Consider the following 20,062-nt stretch of genomic DNA (forward strand, 5'->3'; position numbering starts at 1 on the left):
CTGACCAATTGAGTTTGTTTAGTTTGAACAATTTTAGTTGAAAGGCATCAGTATATTACAAATATAATCACCAGGACAATTATCAGTATTATAGTTCCAGATCCAATACTGTGTGTAATGCTTTGAAACCCTCCTCAAGGGTCCAGCCCAGATAATTGATCCATTAGCTGTTCAGCTAAGGTTTCCAAATTGTTGGAAGAGGGTAGACTCTTAGAGAAGGTTTCAAAGATTTCCTTTTGCAACAAATGTACATTTAAGGAAGTGTTATTATGTATATCTTGCAAATGAAATTTGATTTGTTCCCAATTTTAAGCACTATGGTTGAACTGAACAGGAGAGATACAAAATTAAGTAGAATTCCAATCACATTTTAATAATACTTGATTTTGTAAATCTATTAATTGATCTCCAACCCTTTGGATGGCTGTTTCTAATTCCTGAATTTTATCCTGAACTTCCTCATCTGTCTGAGCCTGAGTGGCCCACATAGTATGAGCATCTTTAGTCCAATTTTGAATAAAGTTTTGTGTTTGAATTGAAGTCTGTAAAGCAGTGCTTGCGACAGCAACAGTGGTGCAAATGGCTATTAACCCCAAAAGGCCAAGAATTAACCATCCAATGAATCGCTTAGATCATCGGAGTAATTTAGTGAGTAACTGGGAGGCAAGTCCTGCCATGGGACTCTCTTCCCAGGGTCGTTGGAGATCTACTGGCAACCACAGACTACATCGAGATCGAAGAATCAAAAGGGATTTGTTTTTTAGAGAAATAGAGGAATTAAGACAAGCATACAATTTGCAATCTATACAAGTCACAGGATGTAAAATCTTATTAAATTGTAAGTTCCCTATGGCTATAACAAAAGGAAGGGGAACACAAGCTTGTATAAAATATGAATGATTATAATGGAAGGAATGGTTACTATGACTATGACTGGTCCCTGTGAAATATCCAGTCTAAGTTCCAAGTTTTTCAGTACTCATAGCAAGTTTCCAGATGCCCCATTATTCAGGTCCAATCCGTTTATTTAGGACAATTTGAGGGCGAGGAGGTGCCATTCCACCATCAAGCCAGCCAAGGAGTCCTTTGTCATGGAAGTGTTCCATTGAACTGTTGGTAACCTTCCATGCTACTTGAGTAACATAATCACACATAGTACTATTAATACCATCTGAGCAGTTAGATAACCACATACCATGGGGTCCCCAATCAACAATGGTGTAATTGGCCACAAACATTAATTTTCCTGATTTAGCTTGACATTTATCCCAATAAACAGGAATATATTTAAAGTCCTTATAAGTAAACCCCTTACATTCCCACATTTGTCCTTTTCCTAGAGTTTTGGTAGTATTGACATGGTTCTCATAAAAAGACAGGGCAGCAAACAGTCCAAGCAATGTGTGGAAATTCCTTTTTGGAGGCAGGACAAAAGCCCACGTTTGTCGACTAACATTAATACGTAATTCTGCTGGGCCCATGCATAAAGGAAGGATTTCATAGCCTAGAGAAATGTTATGAGTCTTCCTTCTTCCTCAGGATGAGTGGGCCCCTCTAAGCTCCAAGGAGGAGGCATATGTACTGAGTCATTAGTGGATATGACCGGTCCTATATCTGTCCATTCTACAACCTGCAATAAAGGGAGGTTAAGTATATAAGCCCAATAAGTGTGATTAATCAAGTCAGCCTGAGCGGGGGAAGCAAAAGCAAGCAAAGCAAGCATAGCAACAAAAATATTTTCAGGATTCTGAGGCATTCCCTGTTGAGAAACCACATTTTCAGCTTGATTATTAAGGGTTTTTTATCTTTCGCCAAGTAGGGAGATCATAAGGTGGATGACGTCAAGTGCGGCCTTTCTTGGAAATTTGTAAAGCTGCCATGGCTTGTGCTGGAATCTCCTCCTCCTGGGGATTTCTTCTCTATCTTGAACGCCAGTGGCTCCCCTGGGGTGGATCTTCCAAAGAGGGAGCCAGCTGATTTCACTGGATCCATCTGAAGAAATACAAGCATACCCCTTCCCCTGTAATATTAATTTTCCAGATTTCCATTGTTTACTCAACCCGTCTTGATACCAAATGGGCAGAGGAAGGGAGGTGTCCTTCAATGCCTCAAATTGTTTTTCTACTTTTGTCAAAATATCTCCTTGTGGTAAGTTTAAAAAATTTAAAACAAAGCTGTATTAACAATAGTTATAGGATTAAAGAATATATTGCATTGGGATCTAGTAAAGTCTGCTCTGGATAAGGAAGATAGAAGTGTTCCTGTGGATTCCCCCTTTTTTAATTTTTTTATTTGTAGTTTCAGTGTGTGGTGTGCTCGTTCAACTATGCCCTGTGCTTGTGGATTATAAGGAATGCCTGTAGTATGTGTAATAGAAAATGATTGTAAAAATTGTTTGAATTGCCTAGAAATACAGGCAGCGCCATTGTCTGTTTTTATAGAACTAGGTGTTCCTATTATTGCAAAGCAAGCTAACAGGTGTGTTATAACATGTCATGTAGCTTCCCCTCAGAGAGGTGTGGCCCATATAAAAGAAGAATTTGTATCAATTGAGACATGTAAGAAGGATGAGGAAGAAAGTTTAGGGCAATGAGTTACATCCATTTGCCATAGTTCATTGGGTTGTAATCCTCGAGGATTGAGGCCTTGTGCAATGGGTCAAAGACGTAGGGGCTACAAGTAGAGGGATCATTAATGATTTCTTTAGCATGTCAGTATGGAATTTTCCAAATTTGATGTAATGAGCCAGCGTTATTGTGTAATAGAACATGCTACTCTTCAGGAGTAGCAAAAGAGACAAGTTTATCAGCTTGTTCATTGCCATGAGCCATAGGGCCAGGAAGACAAGGATGTGCTGGAATATGGGTAATAGAAATGGGGGAAGTGTGGTTCCTAATAATAGATTATAGTTCAAGGAAAAGTTGTTGGATAATAGATTGATTCAAATTTATGGTAGAAGTTTCTATATTTCTTAATACAAAAACTGAATATAAGGAGTCAGAAACTATATTAATAGGATAAGAATGTAGGTGAATAACCTGAATGAGAGCATATAATTGTTGAGCAGAGTGAAATTTCGTATAAAAGACTTTATATTCTTTGAGAGACCAGAATGAGGCTTTGGCGTTTTTAGTCCCATCTATATAGAAAACATCACCTTGAGGTGTAGGTTGTGATGTGACAAGGCGAGAGATAAATTCAGTATTTTTGAAGAAATTCCAGTGTTTGTTAGAAGGATAATGAAATGAAATTTCTCCAAAATATTCCAGAAAGGCTATTTGGAAATCGGTAGAAGTTTATAATGCATTCTCGAATGGAGATTTATTAATAGGTACTACAGTTTTATGAGGATCGGAGCCAATTAGAGTCTTAGCTCTGTTTCTTCCATTGATAATGATTACAATGATCAAATCAAGATTGGGTGTAAGTGACCTTGTCCCTCTAAAATGGGTATAGATCCATTCTATCCGGTATTATTGTTGGGTAAGAAGTCCTGTAGGAGAATGGAGAGAGGGGAGTATAAATAACTCTAGAAGTAAATCAAGTCTAATACGAGTAAGAAACTGCTTTTGCAATTTATTTTGTACTAAACAGAGTTCCTCTCGTGCCTCTTGTAAAAGTGAATGAGGGCTATTTAAATCTGGATCTCCTTTTAAAGTGTTAAATAAATTAGTTGATAATTTGCAATGCCTAAAGAGTGTCTAATCCAATTTATATCGCCTAAAAGTTTTTTAAAATCATTCAAGGTGATAATTTATCAATACGAATCTGTGTTAGTTGGGGAGTAATATGTTGTCTATTAACAACAAATCTTAGGTAATAGTAAGGTGTAGATGTTTGAATCTTTTCAGGGGCAATGATTAATCCAGAAGCTTTAAAGCATTGTTGAGCTATGTCAAACATCTGCTGAGTTTATAAAACAGATGGAGCTGAAAACAATATATCATCCATATAATGAATAACAGGAAAGTCAGGAAATTGTTTTCTCACAGGTTCAAGGACTTTGGCTACATAATACTGACACATGGTGGGAGAATTCATCATTCCTTGAGACAACACAGTCCATTGATACTGTTTATGAGGCCCGATATGATTAGGATAAGGAAGAGAGAAAGCAAATCTCTCTTGGTCTAGAGGGTGTAAAGGTATAGTAAAAAAGCAGTCTTGTAAATCTATAATAATAATACGCCAGTTTTGAGGAGTAGTGGTAGGTGATGGAATTCCTGATTGCAATGCACCCATAGGTTTCATAGATGTATTAACTTTTCGAAGATCTGTTAAGAGATGCCATTTGCCAGATTTCTTTTTTTGACAAAAATGGGAGAATTCCAAGGGGAACAAGATTCCTCAATATGTTTAAATTTCAATTGTGTATCTATAAGTTCCTTAGCAGCCTCTAATTTCTCTTTTACAAGGGGCCACTGCTCTGTCCAAATAGGCTCGTCATTTTTCCAAGTTATTTTAATAATTGTATTGTTTATTAAATGAGCAGTGGCCCCTAGGAAAAATGTGGATTATATATTTGAGTTTGCCATTGCATAAGTAAATCTCTTCCTATTGAGGGGTGCATCTATCACATAAGGTCATGTTGCAGGCTGGCCTTCTGATCCCTCACATGGATATATTTGGGCATTTTGATAAACCTCTTGTACTTTGGTTTGAGAAACTCCTGCAATTTGGCAAGAAATTCTCTGTATAGGCCAAGATTTGGGCCATAAATGTTTGGAAAGAATAGTAATATCGGATCCAGTATCAAGAAGACCAGAAAATATTTTGCCATTAATTTTGATATGTATATTTGGTCATGCATATTCAGATACTATTGATGTCCATAAGGATTGCTTTTGATCTGTACTACCAAATCTACCTGTCCGTATACCATTAGAGGAGTTAATAGAAATGTAAGGTAAAAGAAGTAATTGGGCAATTTGGTCCCCCTTTTTGAATTGCCATAGTATCTGAGATGACATGATAATTTGAATTTCTCCCTTATATTCTGAATCAATTATTCCAGGGTGAACAGTAATTCCCTTAAAAGTCAGACTAGATCGGCCAAGTATAAGGCCAAAGGTTTGTGGGGGTAGGGGTCCATAAGGTCCGGTCGGTATTCTAGAAGGGACTGCTTGAGGAAAAAGGATAAAATCATTTAGAGCTGGTATATCGACTGCCGGATGTTGAGGGTTTGAGGGAAAAGATGGAGTTTGCCCCTGGTTTTTGTTGATGGGGACCCGGGGAGTCCCCATCTTTGAGTTTCCTGAAGTAGGGTTTCCCTCAACATCACATTTAGATTGACATTCTTTAGCCTAGTGTACCCCCTTACGACAGCGAGGGCAGACTCCTGGCGGTTTTTTAACAGTTTTAACTTTTTCTGTGCGTTTTTTAGGGCAATCCTTTTTTAAATGGCTCTTATCCCCACAAACAAAACATCCTTCATATCCCTTTTTAAAGGCAGCAGCCATTGCTTCAGCTAGCATTTGCATTTTCTGAGTTTCTGATCCTAAGTTGCGACAAGCCTTCAAATAATCAATATTCCTGGACTCACGAATTGGAGTGATGGCTCTCTGACACTTCTGATTCGTATTCTCATATGCAAGCAGTTTTTCTAACTGCACTCTGACTTCCTCTCCTACAACACTACCGGAGATAGCAACTCCCAGTCTAGCTAAAAAATCAGCATAGGCTTCATTAGGCCCTTGTAATATCTTTGTGTAGCTACCTTTAGGTTCCCCTTGAGGAGTAATTCGATCCCAAGCTTCAGGGGCAACCTCTTTCAATTGCTCACACAACAAAGGAGGGCATTGTATCTGAGCTTCCACTGAATCAAATTGCCTCATACCGGTTAACATTTCAAAAGTAATTTGGTTTTGGGGAGTGCCAGCTCTAGCATTAGAATTGGCACGATCTCGGACCACATCATGAAACCACATTATCCATTGAAGATATTCTCCTGGTTTAAGAAGAGCTTTTATCAAAATTCACCAATCATAAGGAATAAAATTTCCAATAGAAGATGCCATAGCGTTTAGAAAAAGGTGAATGAGGGCCGTACATAGTTACAGCCTTTTTCATTTGTTGCATGTGAGAAAAATCAATGCCTTCATATTGAGGTATTAGTTGTCCTTGAGCATTAACATTTCTTAACACAGGAAGGGCAAAAAGATCATTGGCCTCAGAGACTTGAGATTGCAAAGCCAGTAAATCAGAAGGCCTTCGTCATGAAGGAGAATGAGTGGATCATCCGTTTTCATAAATATGAGTGCGTGTTAGGGGTTTATCATTGTCATCAAAAAACATATTGTTGGCTTTAGTGTCAAAGAGAGCATCAGAAGAAGCATTATCAGATTCATTTTGTCCTCGAATCCAGGGGACCTTCGGTTTCGTGCCCGTTACAAGAGGAGGAGGAGCGCATGGGACAGCTGGAGCAGGGATGGTGGGAAAGTTCTGAAACATTTTATGTTGCTCTAACTGGGCCTTTTGTAAAGTCTCATCATCTAATTCATATTCATATAATGAGCATTCTGCTTGTTGACGAATATCAGGGGGGCTAGAGTTGCCTTGAAATGGCAAGATCACGGCTTTAATGAGGGCCCATAAGGGCCAGAAATCTATTGGAATATTTTTTCCCTGTCTTGTGGCTCATTCAACATTCTCTTTAGCCCACTTACAAATTTCTAAATTGAAACTGCCTTCATCAGGGAACCAGGGATTATATTCAACCACTGTCTGAAGACAAGCCTCTATCCGTTGACATGAAACCAAAAGTCCCTGAACCTTAAATAAATGCTGAAGTAAAGTAGAAAAGTGGTGGGGCTTTCCACCCGTTTGTCCCATAACCCTGCACTTACTGACCTCCGTAGGTTCTAATAGTCATTCCATCCGCTTACCAAGGGCGTTCACCACGTCTGTTTGGGCGCCAGTTGTCACACTGTTCGTAGACCGGGACCTGGGGACTGGAGTCGACGAGAAGGACGCAGGGGACCCAAGTCTTGAGTGAAACAAGGGTACTTTATTTGCAGAAATGCATGCTTATATATCTTCATACAAGGCAACTTTAGGCAGTAAAAAAAAAATTTGAGCAAAAACAGAGCCAAGAAAATAACAATCTTCAAAGGGCCAGAAAACATTCCATATCCTGAGTAAGACGGGCATAACTGAATAGATTACCTTTAAGTAAAAGGTTACGGAAGGGAGTCACTGAAAGGAATCCAAGCAGGTGCTCTTTCTCATGATCTCAGTCCTGAGAACTGCATGCAGCTCTGCTCGCTCCTGTTTTTCAGAAACTGATAAGGAATAGAGAGTCCTTGAGAAATGGCACACAAAGGAAGAAAAGGACAAATTGGATCCCTTAAAGTTGAATGTCCCCTGACAATAGTACGATAATTTTACAACTCGCTAAAGGCTCAGAGTATGGTGAACATTTTTTAGCAGTTAAGTATTTTTAAATTAACATATTGATTTTAGGCATAATACCATTGTACACTTAATAGACTACAGTATAGTATAAACATAATTGTTATAGGCACTGGGAAATCAAAATATTGGTGTAACTCACTTTACTGGTGGTATTCATTTGCTTTTATTGCTGTGATCTATTACCAAGCTCTTAATATCTCTGTTGTATCCCTTTATTTTAATACATATATATATGTGTGTGTGTGTGTGTGTGTGTGTGTGTGTGCATGTATATATAAGTATACATATATATATATATTTAGAAATATATGTAGACATGTAGGTACACAGGCTTCCCTGGTGGCTCAGACAGTAAAGAATATGCCTGCAATGCAGGAGACATGAGTTTGATCCTTGGGTGGGGAATATTCCCTGGGGAAGGGAATGGCTTCCCACTCCAGTATTCTTGCCTAGAGAGTTCCATGGACAGAGGAGTTAGGGCAGGGTACAGTTCATGGGGTCGCAAAGAGTTGGACATGACTAAATAGCTAGCACTATCACTTCCTTTTCAGGCACACACGGGTTCATATACACTCATACATACATTTGAAGCATATCCAGCTCCAAAATGTTGGTTTAAAATGCCCTTCTCCAATAGAAGACATTGTAAGATCCTTGGAGAAATGGCTAATTCTGGGGTTGGAGCAGGGAAAGTACAAAATAAACCCTAAGCTCCCTGAAGTGCCCTAGGTAACTGTAGTCTTGTCTGAGACACCAAACTTCTTTGGGCCATGGAGGCTTTCTCTCCACCATGGAGGGTTACACCCAAGGCTCAGTCAACTCAAATGTCTGCCTTCTTTGTGTCTCTTTACAATCCCATGGACTGTAGCCTGCCAGGCTCCTCTGTCCCTGGAATTCTCCAGGCAAGAATCCTGGAGTGGGTTGTCATCCCCTTCTCCAGGAGATCTTCCCAACCCAGAGATTGAAGCCGGGCCTCCTGCATTGCAGGCCGATTGTTTACCATCTGAGTCACCAGAGAAGCCCCTAAGAAAACTAGAGGTCAACTTTGCCAATGTAATCATTGAGGATGAAAACAGCAAAGAAAAACTAGGAGAAGAGGCTTTGGAACTAAATCATAGGAGTCAGCAAGGATTTACTCGTCCTTGGCTGTTCTGTGTTTGCTTTTCATCACTTAAAGCTACATTTTCAAGTCTCTTCTGTTTAAAATTACAAACTTTTGGAAGCATATTCTTTTGAGATATATCTGAAGACTTAGTAAGAGAAGTACTCTGGCAAACTAATTTTTCTTAACATCAGTAACTCAGTCGCCCATATTTTCTTTTTTTCTAAGTGTGAGTCCAAGTTCCAGAAGCAAATACATTCCTCTCTATACGTAAGTAACATTTCTTAATGTTTTAAAAGTTACTAGATTTACATCTGTATTGTTACTTTCAGCTCAGTCACGTTTGTAACTCACTCTTTAAAACAACATACACTTTCTAGCAGATTTGTAATGTTTTCCTAGCATGGTGCCTGTCAACAGTTTCATCAAAAATGTGTTAAAGATTTTGATAAAAGAAATAAAGCGTTAGCATTTTTTTCAGTTTTCCCAAATTGGTTATTTTATGAAGTAAAATACCTTGGATACTGCTCATATGAGGTGTTGTCAACCAGAAAGACTTTTACAGTTGACGTGGAAGCTGTAATGGGCTCACATGCTGAAGGGCAGGAAATGCGACCTCTCGCTTTTCTAAATTTAAATTTGACTTCCCGTGGGTGGCACAGAAGTGCGTCACCCTCCACTCGGGTCTTCTGTGCTTTATACTGGAGAAACACCTTGTGTTTTAGAAGTCTTGGGGTGTTGGCACAGCCCGGCACAGACTGGGGCTGATAACAGCAGACGTTTATTTCCTGCAGTTCTGCAGTCTTGACTTCGGGGATGGCCCAGGAACGGCCCTGGTCACACGTTTGTGTCCACAGGAGGTATAGGGAATGAGGGGCTTGTGGGATCCCTTTTATAAGGACACTAATGACTCAAGTACCTCCCGCCTCCTGATACCATCACCTTTGGGTGTTAGTATTGCAGCATATACGTTTCGTTGGGGGGACATACACATTCAGATCACAGTAACTTGGAACAAAGAAAATGCAAGAAGTGGAAGAATCTGGGCCTTTCATCTTTACCCCCTCTCCCCCCGTTACTCTAGCCTCTTCTGCTCCCCAGCTAAGTTGACTCCTTTTTCTCTGAGTGGCCCCAGAAATGCCTCCAGGACACCCTCTCACTTCCTCTGATGGATTGGGCCTTCTCTCAGGCCCGGAGGCACACTGCTGGTTTCCCAGAACCCCAGGCCTGTTTCCATCTCCACAGAAGCCTCCTCCACTCTGGGACACCACTCCTGCCCGCCCCAGGCCATCTCCAGGCTCCAGGGAAGGACTTGGCTCATGGCTTTAGACAGCCTACTTCTTTGCTCAGTAACACAGGCCAGCTGTTACTCACTCTGGCCCAAACTGAAGATCAATTCTTACTCTAAAAAGGAAAATCTCCTTACTTTATTTTTTAGGGCAAATTGTTCCATCACCGTGGTTAATGTATTACATTTTGAATTTTGATCTGTTTTGGAAAAATTTCCTTTGCAAGTTAGGGTATGTTCACCTATGTTTTCTATGTTTCTAATAAAAACTATAAAAAAGTATTTTCATCCCAACAGTGGTTGCGTTCAGTCTACAAATGCTGATGACATTGACAACCCCTGTGGAGACATCACATCTCTCGCCAAGCCTCGTAGCTCTGAAATCCTTTATACAAACTCAAGTCGGTGAGTTCCACCTGTGATTATGCCTCTTACGTTATTATTAAGGAAGAAATGTGGTCATTAAGGCTTTGCAGTGAATAAAGCAATAGAAAAATGGCCTTGAATAAACAAGTTCCTACTGAATAGTGCAGGGAACTATATTCAGTGTCTTGTGATAAATTCATAATGGAAAAGAATATAAAAAAGAATGTGTATATAACTGAGTCACTTTGCCATATAGCAGAAATTGGAACAACATTCTAAATCAACTGTACTTCAATAATTAAAAAAACAGAAAATGGCCTGGTACTGACCACAACTTAAGAAGAAACATATTGTTTCCTGAAAGAACTATAGTTTCTCACAAAGGAGATTACAGTTTTGAACACTGACTAACCTGGGTTTACCTCCAATGTTGTATGAATATATATGTGTGTGTGTGTGTGTGTGTATATATATGTATATATATATATTTGCTTTCACCCATGGAAATACTGAAGCTCAGAAATTGCTTCATTAGGATAATTCACAAGACACACTACAATAAGCCGATGTTCTGTGTGGTTTTTTTAAAAAATGTGTTGAAGTAGATTTACAATGTTGTGTTAGTCTCTGCTGTACGGCACAGTGAATCAGTTACACATATATATATATATTCCACTCTTTTTTAGATTCTTTTCCCATATAGATCATTACAGAGTATTGAGTAGAGTTCCCTGTGCTATTCAGCAGGGATTATGTTAGTTAAATATTAGTTATATACTTCATATATAGTCATGTCTGTACAAGGGCTTCCCAGGTAGCTCAACAGTAAAAGAATCTACCTGCCAAGCCGGAGACTCAAGTTCAATCCCTGGGTCAGGAAGTTCCCCTGGAGGAGGGCATGGCAACCCACTCCAGTGTTCTTGCCTGGGAAATCCCATGGACAGAGGAGCCCGGCAGGCTATAGTCCCTGGGGTTGCAAAGAATTGGACAGAAGCAGCGACCAAACAACAGCAAAACAGTATGTGTATGTCAATCCCAGTCTGCTGTTTATCTCTCCCAACCCCCAGTAACCATAAGTTTGTTTTCTGTGTCTATGACTCGTTTGTTTTGTAAGTAAGTTCATGGGCAGCATTTTTGTCTAGATTCCACGTGTAAGTGATAGCATATGGCGTTTGTCTTTGTCTTCACTCAGTATGACAATCTGTAGGTCCATGCATGTTGATGCAAATGGCATTATGTTGTTCTTTTTCTGGCTGAGTAGTATTCTGTGATAATCATGGACCAAATCTTCTGTATTAGGCCCTGAGCTGTTGCACATCACTGCTGGTACACCTTCAGATTCTGTGACGACTGTAAGGCTTGCAGGAGAGTGTAAGCCTGTAGCGTGAATCACCAACAGTATTTTAAATGTCAGTTGCTCTATTTTTTTTTTAAACATCCGTTTTGCCAAAATAACAAACCAGCTCAGTTTCACATTGGCTGTCCTTCATACCTGCTCTACATCCCCTAATAATTTTGAATTTTCATGTGTTACACATTCTGACACCCTAATTCTTTTGACTACTTGACCAAAGTAAACTATCTTTCAAAAGTAACTTTGGTTTTAAATTATATTTCTATAACTTAATGCATTGAAGAAATAAATGAGTTGTTATATTTCAACCAGTAAGAAATAAAGGAAGAAAAGAAGAGAGAGTACATAAAGTATCCCATGTACTGTACCAAACACTTGGCCCTCACGTAGCTTGCAAGCCTGCAGGGCCGGTAAGCTCCACACCCCAATAATGATAGTATAAGGCAGGATGGAGTGAGGCTCCTGAGAAGCAAGTTTAGTGTTCTTGATCTTGGTTGTACAGAGAGGTCACTTTTATCCACAAGCCTTGAAGGCTGTGATGTTTTAGCTAAGTCCTAAGAAAGGATTTGTCTCTTATGATTCTTGCCTAATTTCTGCAGGGAAAGGATTGCTATTAAAAGTAGAGATTGTAAAAAAAAGAGTTTAAGAGTGAACACAAAGATAAACTCAATTGAAAACCTTCTGGCATCAAATTTTCTAGTATTTTTCCTTTGAAATATACATTTGAATTTTGAAGTGTTTTATGAAACATTCTTGCTGAAGAATAGAATGTATTCTTCTGGATCACTCTTCAAGGAGAGTAAAGAGCAGTCTGGCAGCATTTTAAAAATTTGATGTATAACATACTGTTTAACTTGAGTAAATTTGGGAGCATGCCCTTCTACCTCATCTTGATGTTAGTGTTTTTAAGAAAAGGAAATTTGAGCGGATCATGTAGAATTGGACATTAACTGTACTTACTTAAATTGGGCACTAGAGGGCATCCAAGGTTGCAAAGTTTCTTCTTTGGATGAGGTTTCAATTTTTAATAGAATTTTAATGGAGCATAGGTGGTTAGTGGTAGAGTTCTCACCTGCCCCACGGGAGGCCGGCGTTGGATTTCCCACCCATGCAGCTGCAGCGTCCCCTTTAAGGATTCCCTGGTGGCTCAGACAGAAAAGAATCTGCCTGTAATGCAGAAGACCTGGCTTTGATTCCTGGGTCATCAGGAAGATCCCCTGGAGAACTGAACGGCTACCAACTCCAGTATTCTTGCCTGGAGAATTGCATGGACAGAGGAACCTGGTGGGCTATGGTCCATGGTGTCACAAAGAGTCGGACGTGACTGAGCAACTAACACTTTTATTCGAACTTTTTAACACAGGAAAAGACTTTCTGTTTTTATTATGAGATATAGATACAAAATATGTAGTGTCATATTTAAAATATAAAGCAAAATAACAAGGAAATGCCTATGTCCCAGGCCTAGCTAAGGAAATAGTATTTTATTCACATCTCTTACGCTGCCTGTATACCCCTTACAACCTCGTCTCCTGAGTTTCCTTCCCCAACCCAGAAGTCATCGCATCAGTCTTCGTGCTTATCCTCTGCTTGCTTTGCTTGGTAGCTTTGCTACATATACTTGAACCTCTAAACAAAATGCTGTGTTGTTTCCTCAGTACCACACTGAGCCAAGTACAGAAGACACATGCAATGTGATGTCATCTGCGTGAGGTCCAAACCCCAGAAACACATAAACTTACTTTGTGCCCAGTAGAATACCATCCTACTCGAAAGCAAAAATGACTCTTCCTTGGTTTTCTCACCTTAAACTTTCCTAAAGGGAAAAATCTTTATGAGATCATCTTTAAGGATTTCCTCATAACCCATGACACTTAGGCCAGGAACACTGCCTGCCCCGCCCTTTCAGTGGAAGCCGCATTTCAGACAGAGTCAAGGCTACAGACTCTTGGGTTCAGTGGTTGGAATCACCAGTTTCCCCAAAAGGTGGAATGCTTTCGAATGTTCCTTATTCATTGATTTTGTATTCTGGGCACCAAATCATTTGACATGCCCAGTGTATTCGTGGTGATTATGCTAATGGTTTTAAAATTAACTTTTAAAATTGTAGAACGGAATCTGATCATTATAGAAAAAAGTACAGAAAAAAATTAATGATAATAAAAATATAACTAAACTGTCACATAAAAACATAGCTGTTATGAAGATTTTGGCATATTTCCATCTGTCATCTGCATCCTTCATCTTCCTTGTATTTATACAGCTATGATGATGCTACATATGTAATTTTTACTGCATTCACTTTATAGCATCATCATGGGCACATGTTATTATGAACTCATCATAGTATTTTATTTGTGTAGACCATAATTTTTTTTATTTTTATAGATGTACTGTCATTGACTTCCAGGGGGCTTCCCTGGTAGCTCAGCCAGTAAAGAATCTGCCTGCAATGCTGGAGACCCCAGTTTGATTCCTGAGTCGGGAAGATCCCCTGGAAAAGGGATAGGCTACCCATTCCAGTATTCTTGGGCTTCCCTGGTGGTTCAGATGGTAAAGAATCCTCCTGCAGTGTGGGAGACCTGGGTTCGATCCCTGGGTTGGGAAGATCCCCCGGAGGAGGGCATAGCAACCCACTCCAGTATTCTTGCCTGGAGAATCCCAAAGGACATAGGCACTTTACGGGCTATAGTCCATGGGGTCTCAAAGAGCTGGACATGACTGAGCAACTAAGCACAGCACACAGCACTGTCGTTGACTAGCGCGTCTAGGTTACATGTGTAAATGTTTTCTGTTTCTTACTATGATAAATAATGTTGTCAAATACTTGTTAAGTGAATCTTTTCCATAACTTGGAGTTATTTACTAAAGGGAGACTTCTTGCAATGGACTATGAGGTCAAAACATATAAATATATTTGCAGTGGAACCATAGTTTACATCTAGTGTGTGTCCTCACACCTTCAGTGCTCGCATTTACGCTCACCAGATAGCACCTTCTTTTCCTTCCAAATGTGCTTATTATAAAAATAATTCAATTATATTTGTAAAAAGTAAATTACCTCTTCCTTTGAGTCTCAGTGTTGAAAGTTGATGCGTATTTCAGACTTTGCTGCCAGGCCTGCATGAATGTCTGTGTGCAGGCAGCTGCACATCGGTGTGTGTGCAGGGGGGCGGTGTGGGGAGGTGTGAGATTGACAGGCGCAGCGGACACTCTCCTCAGCAGCGGGCGGGGCTGTGAAGACCCTTTTTAATGGCTGTGTGATACTCCACTGCAAGGTATAGTTTACGTGGGCCAAGTAGTTATTGAAATTTTTTTCTGTTGTTAAAAAAATAAAGCAACAAACCTCCACATTATCTTTGCACAATCATGCACACATTTCTTTTAGAACAAATCCCTAAAAGCATAATTCTTGCATGAGTTTTGCATTAAAATATTTTTTGATTCGGCAGGCATGACCTATTATTAAAGGATATTCAGAGTTAAGGGATTCAAGACAGTAATTCAGTCTCCACTGAAGTTTCTAACTTCTAACTTGAGCCTCCTTTGGGAACTAGAATCCATAGTATCCGCTAGATTCAACAGGAGTTCTGGAAGTTCAGGGAACTGAGTAGGAATTAAAAAAAAAAAAAGATACAAAGTCACTCCTCACTTATAATGTGTCAAGCAAGCAAGGGAAACATAAGGAACCCCCAATTTTTACCAAATCTGTTCTTTATCTTTCTCCTAAATACTAGAGCCATATTCTTTGCAAGAGCGTAATGAACAGGGTGGAAGGGAAGTTTTTTTCTGTTAGTACCTATCTTGTGGTTCCACATGGTTTCAAAACAGCAGATCTGTGCCAAGTCAGGACCCCAAAGCATGGAACCTTGCCCTTTCCTAAGAAAAGGGAATGGGGCTTTCTTCTGAAAGGGACCACACGGGGTCTTGGTATGTGCATCTCAGCTGGCCCAGCCCCTCCCTTGTTTTACCAAGGAGGACAGGAGGGGGCACATCCAGGTGACAGAGCAGAGCCCGCGCCCTCTGACCCACACCCAACCCCACCACACCCGGTGCTTTCCAGACCACCGTTTCCCAAACCCGCTTGGTGCTTCCACCATGCCGTCTTCCACTAAATCTCCATCTTTTAGTTCAGGACTTCACCCGGTTTCACATTCGCTGTGCCTTTACCTCAGTCATCTCTCTGATGAAGCATTTGCAAATAACACATAACTGTCCAAAGTGATCCCAGGGCGGCCATGGGCCGAGTCCTGAGCCAGCAGAGGGGACCGCCCTGACCTCTTGGGTGTGCTGCACCTTTAACAAAATCTTAACCACAGCCCAGCTTCAAGCCAGGCTATGAATAGCAGTTCCTTACATTGGCCCACACTTCTGCCTTTTCAGAGAACTTTCACATCGACTCTCTCATTTGTTTTTCAAAGTAGTGTGATGAGGCCAAAGGTGGGGGAACAGGCTCTCTCCCCACTTTACAGATGAGGAGGCTGAGGCAGAGTAAATGATTAAAGAGCCCCAGACACTCATTTTGTGAGCAGTTAAGAGAACAGGGCTCCCACTCCCCTGGGCCGCCTGCAGCCAGTGAATGCTTCCTGGGGCCTCAGCCCTGCTCTGGTCGGGGCTCTTGGCTCATTTCTGTGTCCCTTTTGGATGGAAGAGGTAAAGGTTCCCTGAGAACAGAAGGAGAAAAGCATGTCCTGTAGAGCACGATGATGATAAGAGTGAAACTAATTTTTGAGCAGATCCTGGGACCACAGTATCTCATTATATTCAGGGACGCACAGCCCAGTGACCAGAAGCACGCTGGTGCTATTAGGACTTCTCAGCTGTTCCCTCAGCCTTCCCTCCCCTTGCCCCACCTTCCCAGGCCTGCCTCCTCCTCTCCCTACTCTTGCGCTAGGCCAACACTTTGCCCAGGTACCCTGACCCCACACTCCCTGTAAAGGAACTGTGAATTTCATCACCCCAACTTGGGGAGACGTGGTCCTGAAAGACCCCGTCCAGGGTCACAGGGCAGGGGTGCCACCCTGGAGGCAGATGCCAGCCCCCAACACACTCAGCGCAAGCATCTGGCTGCATCCCTCTCTGATGCCCCTGCTCCTAGTTTGCATCAGTCATCTTTGCCCCACTTGGGTTCTGTTCCTCCTTAATGTGAAAGCGATCAGGAGCCTAGCCTGTTTGAGTCCTGACATAGAATAGCTCTCGATAAACAAGGCTCCAGGTGACTTGAACTTGTGCTACACTTAACGCAGAACAGATGCCGCTCAGCTGGGAGCCTGGGTTTCAGGGCCTTCCGGGGCCCCTCAGTTCCACCACCCGCCAGCCTTGTTGTCTCTGGGCACATGGCTTAGACTTGTGCTCAAGCCTCAGTGCCCACATCTCTACCATGGCATGGTCTCAGGACCAAGGACATGGAGTGTTGGGAGATTAAATAAAGCAGCCCACGTAAGTGTCACAAAGGGTACGGGCTCCTGAGGATTATTCGGGCCTGTGTTACAGACAGAGAGCCTGTTCCCGTTGGCATTCTCATCCACGTATGCATGACTTATAATCTACATATAACATGGTTTTCTCCATGTTTCCTTTATTTTTCTATTTGTCTTTTAATTATATGCCATCTGGGCCCCTTTTTCTCTAACTGATTTACTAAACTTCCTTATATTTTTCAAGTTATTTAATTTCTATTTTATTATGCTTTGTTGAGAAAAGCCAGTTAGTTATAAACTTAGGCAGTAATTTATTCAGTTACCCATAGTGAACAACCCTAGGCTTATTTTGGGAATCGGGTGCCACAGAAGGTGTTCAGAAGACTAGCAACTATGGAGCAAAGACAGACATGAAGACGACTTATTTTTAAATGGGTTCCTGCTTCCCTTAGCTTTCCTTAAATGAGGGAATGGGTCTGATCATGCAGCTGACTTGGAAATTCTCTCAGAGCCTGTACTTTTCAGTGTCTTTCATCTGAAAAAGCTTATCACCCATCAGCCATGGGTCTATAGAGCATCCCCCAGAATCTGCTCTCCTCTAGTCTTGTTGCACTTAAGATGGAAAAAAGTTCCCCTTTGTTGTCCCTGAAAAAGGGTTAAATGGAGTAGATTCTAGAAGCAGCGTGGGTGAGGACTTTCATTTTCAAATAGGTGGCAGTTTATTATGCAACTGCATTCGTTTCTCAAGCCCAAGCAGCTTATCATTAATTCAGTCCTCTGGTTCATGTTTGTTATTTTTAGACATGATGTAATAAATCTCATTATTAGAACATGACGTAGAATACTATTCAACATCAGTAACCTGTACGCCACAGGTAAAGCACCGATAGTCGAATGGTGTTTTAGATCCAGCCCTTGCCGAGCTTCCATCTCAGCTTCTTACTGCTCTGATGGAAGGCTGTGACCTCAGAGGCAATTTCATTCTGCAGGTGTTTTAGAGGCAGTGGAAAAAAACTCTCACGCAGAGGAAGGGGGTTTCCTTCATAACATGCATGGAACCTTTGATGAATTCGGGGAGAGATATAACATATGAATGACTTTGCCCCACTTTTTGCTCCCACTCTGACATACAGCTGCAATTCTAGGAGAAGATTCCAAGAAATCCTGAAGGGTCCTGCCTAGAATTTGGCAGCGGTGGTTCACTCACCCAGGTCCCTCCAACAAACCTGAAACCTGAAACAGAGACTTCCAAACTTGACTGCCCATGAGAGTTATCTGGAGAGATTAAAAAAAAAAAAAAAACAATTTCCAGCTCACAGCACTTACCAATTAAATTAGCATGTCTGGTGGGTGGGAATCAGGCGTTGGTACCTTTGAAAAATCCCCGAGTTGTCAGGCGCAGCAGCGTCGGGAAACCACTGTCTTTACCTCTCTCTAGCTGCCTGTCCCGGATCAACTGCATTCTTCACTGCCAGGCTGCTATTTCATACATTTCTTATTTCTTTGAAATCTTGTATTATGACTACAATTAGTTGAGCACCTACTAAGTGCTAACGGCTTGCCAGCTGCTTTTACCTTCACTGAATCCCTCTGACCCCAAGGCCCTGGGAGGCCACGTGCGCTCTTGGCTGCAGCCGCTGAGGGCTCTCCCCACTTAATCTCACAGCTGCTGGAGGGGTGGAGGCAGGCCTGGCTCCCTGATTTCCCAGCCTACCGTATCCGTTAACTTGCACCGCTCATTCTGCTATGGCCCCTGATGTGCTTGCCCTTCCCTTTGTCTGCATTGGGTCTCCTATTTTATTGCCTGAAAGCCGGCTAGTCACAGACTGACGTGCTTGGAAGAGACACAGAATGTTTACTGGCACAGGCTCTGCCCTGTATGTCCTGTCCCCTCGTGTGCTAATGCCCGGAAGGAGCCCAGAGGACCTGCCTGCCCACAGACGCAGGTAGACTCTGGCCTCCCTCTCGACTGCAGCCTTGAGCTTGGTCCTGTCACCCTGCTCGTAGCCGAGGCAGCGAGGCTTCCAGGAGCTCAGTCTGTGTGCGGGTCTGCGAGTCAACAAGCAGAGTCAGAGGCCCAGGTCTGAGGCCCGGCCCCTGAGCACTCACCATTCACTGCCCTGCCCTGCACTGCCTGCTTGTCACCTGCCACTGCATGTGTATCCTCTCTGAAACTGAATGTTTTGACAATTCCTCCAGCCGTCAGTGGTGCTTGGAGGTCCCCTTATTGGACATGTGGACAGGATGGGATCAAACCAGGGGCCCCTCAGAGGAGCCGACCCTGCGCCTCCCATAGGACTCAGTCCTCGCTGCTCCTTACCTTGTGTCTGGGCATCCATGGAGGGTAAGGGCCCTCGCCGAGGGATGTCCCACTCCCAGAGGAGGGACCAGGGAGTGGCCGGGGCAAGCTGACCTTCCTCTGTCCTTACTGTGGCACCAGGAGGACCCTGAGAGCTGCACTTAACAAAGACGGTGTTATTTGAAGTGCCCTGTGATTGCAGAGAGCATGTTTCTGCTCTTTGAGATAGTCTTAGCCTCACGTCTTCCCTTGCACCTGGAGATGAGGTCCCGTGTCTCAAGCAGCACTCGGACTGGCCCCACCTCTTCCCAGAAAATGATCCATGGAAAGGGCTTTGTATGCTGTAGAAATGTCAAAACAGTAGTTATTATTCACTCACCTCTGAATTACCCAATAGAATATTTGTTTTGGATGTTTGCTTGCCTTTATCAAGATGAATTTCATACCCACACTGAAAAACCTGCCATACATTCTAGTGTTTTTCTTTTACTCTCTCTGAAGGGAAAAGGGCCATGATCACAGAGGAGTATGTGGAAGTGAGCTAAATTTCATAAACTGTATGAAGTCAGTACATTAGTGGTGGCGAGAAAGAAGTATTATTTAAAAATCATGCTGTGTGTCCACCAGCATTGGAGTCGGCACCTCAGAGCTCTGTTCGGGAGCCAGGTCTGCTTTTTGGTAAGGAAAGCATGTCCACCTTCCTTAGGAAACAGAGCTCCATGGTGGATCAGGTATGAAAAACACATGCAAATTCAAGCAGCAGAGAAACATGGACTTGAAATAAGCTTCTTCATTCTGAGAGGAAGGCTGTCACCTACTC

At 41.9% G+C, this 20,062-nt stretch overlaps 1 protein-coding gene across 1 annotated transcript in view; it reads left to right on the plus strand.

Moving 5' to 3' along the window:
• LOC104981809 (chromosome unknown open reading frame, human C7orf72) overlaps positions 1–20,062 on the plus strand; it is a 65,170-nt gene that overhangs the window by 41,670 nt on the left and 3,438 nt on the right. The window contains exons 6-7 of the mRNA XM_010831053.1: positions 8,744–8,785; positions 10,101–10,208. Of these exons, the coding sequence (XP_010829355.1) occupies positions 8,744–8,785; positions 10,101–10,208 (150 nt within the window). The remainder of the gene's footprint in view (positions 1–8,743; positions 8,786–10,100; positions 10,209–20,062) is intronic.

The sequence above is a fragment of the Bison bison genome, unplaced genomic scaffold, assembly GCF_000754665.1.
Source record: "Bison bison bison isolate TAMUID 2011002044 unplaced genomic scaffold, Bison_UMD1.0 scf7180017864522, whole genome shotgun sequence".
In the NCBI taxonomy this organism is placed as follows: domain Eukaryota; kingdom Metazoa; phylum Chordata; class Mammalia; order Artiodactyla; family Bovidae; genus Bison; species Bison bison.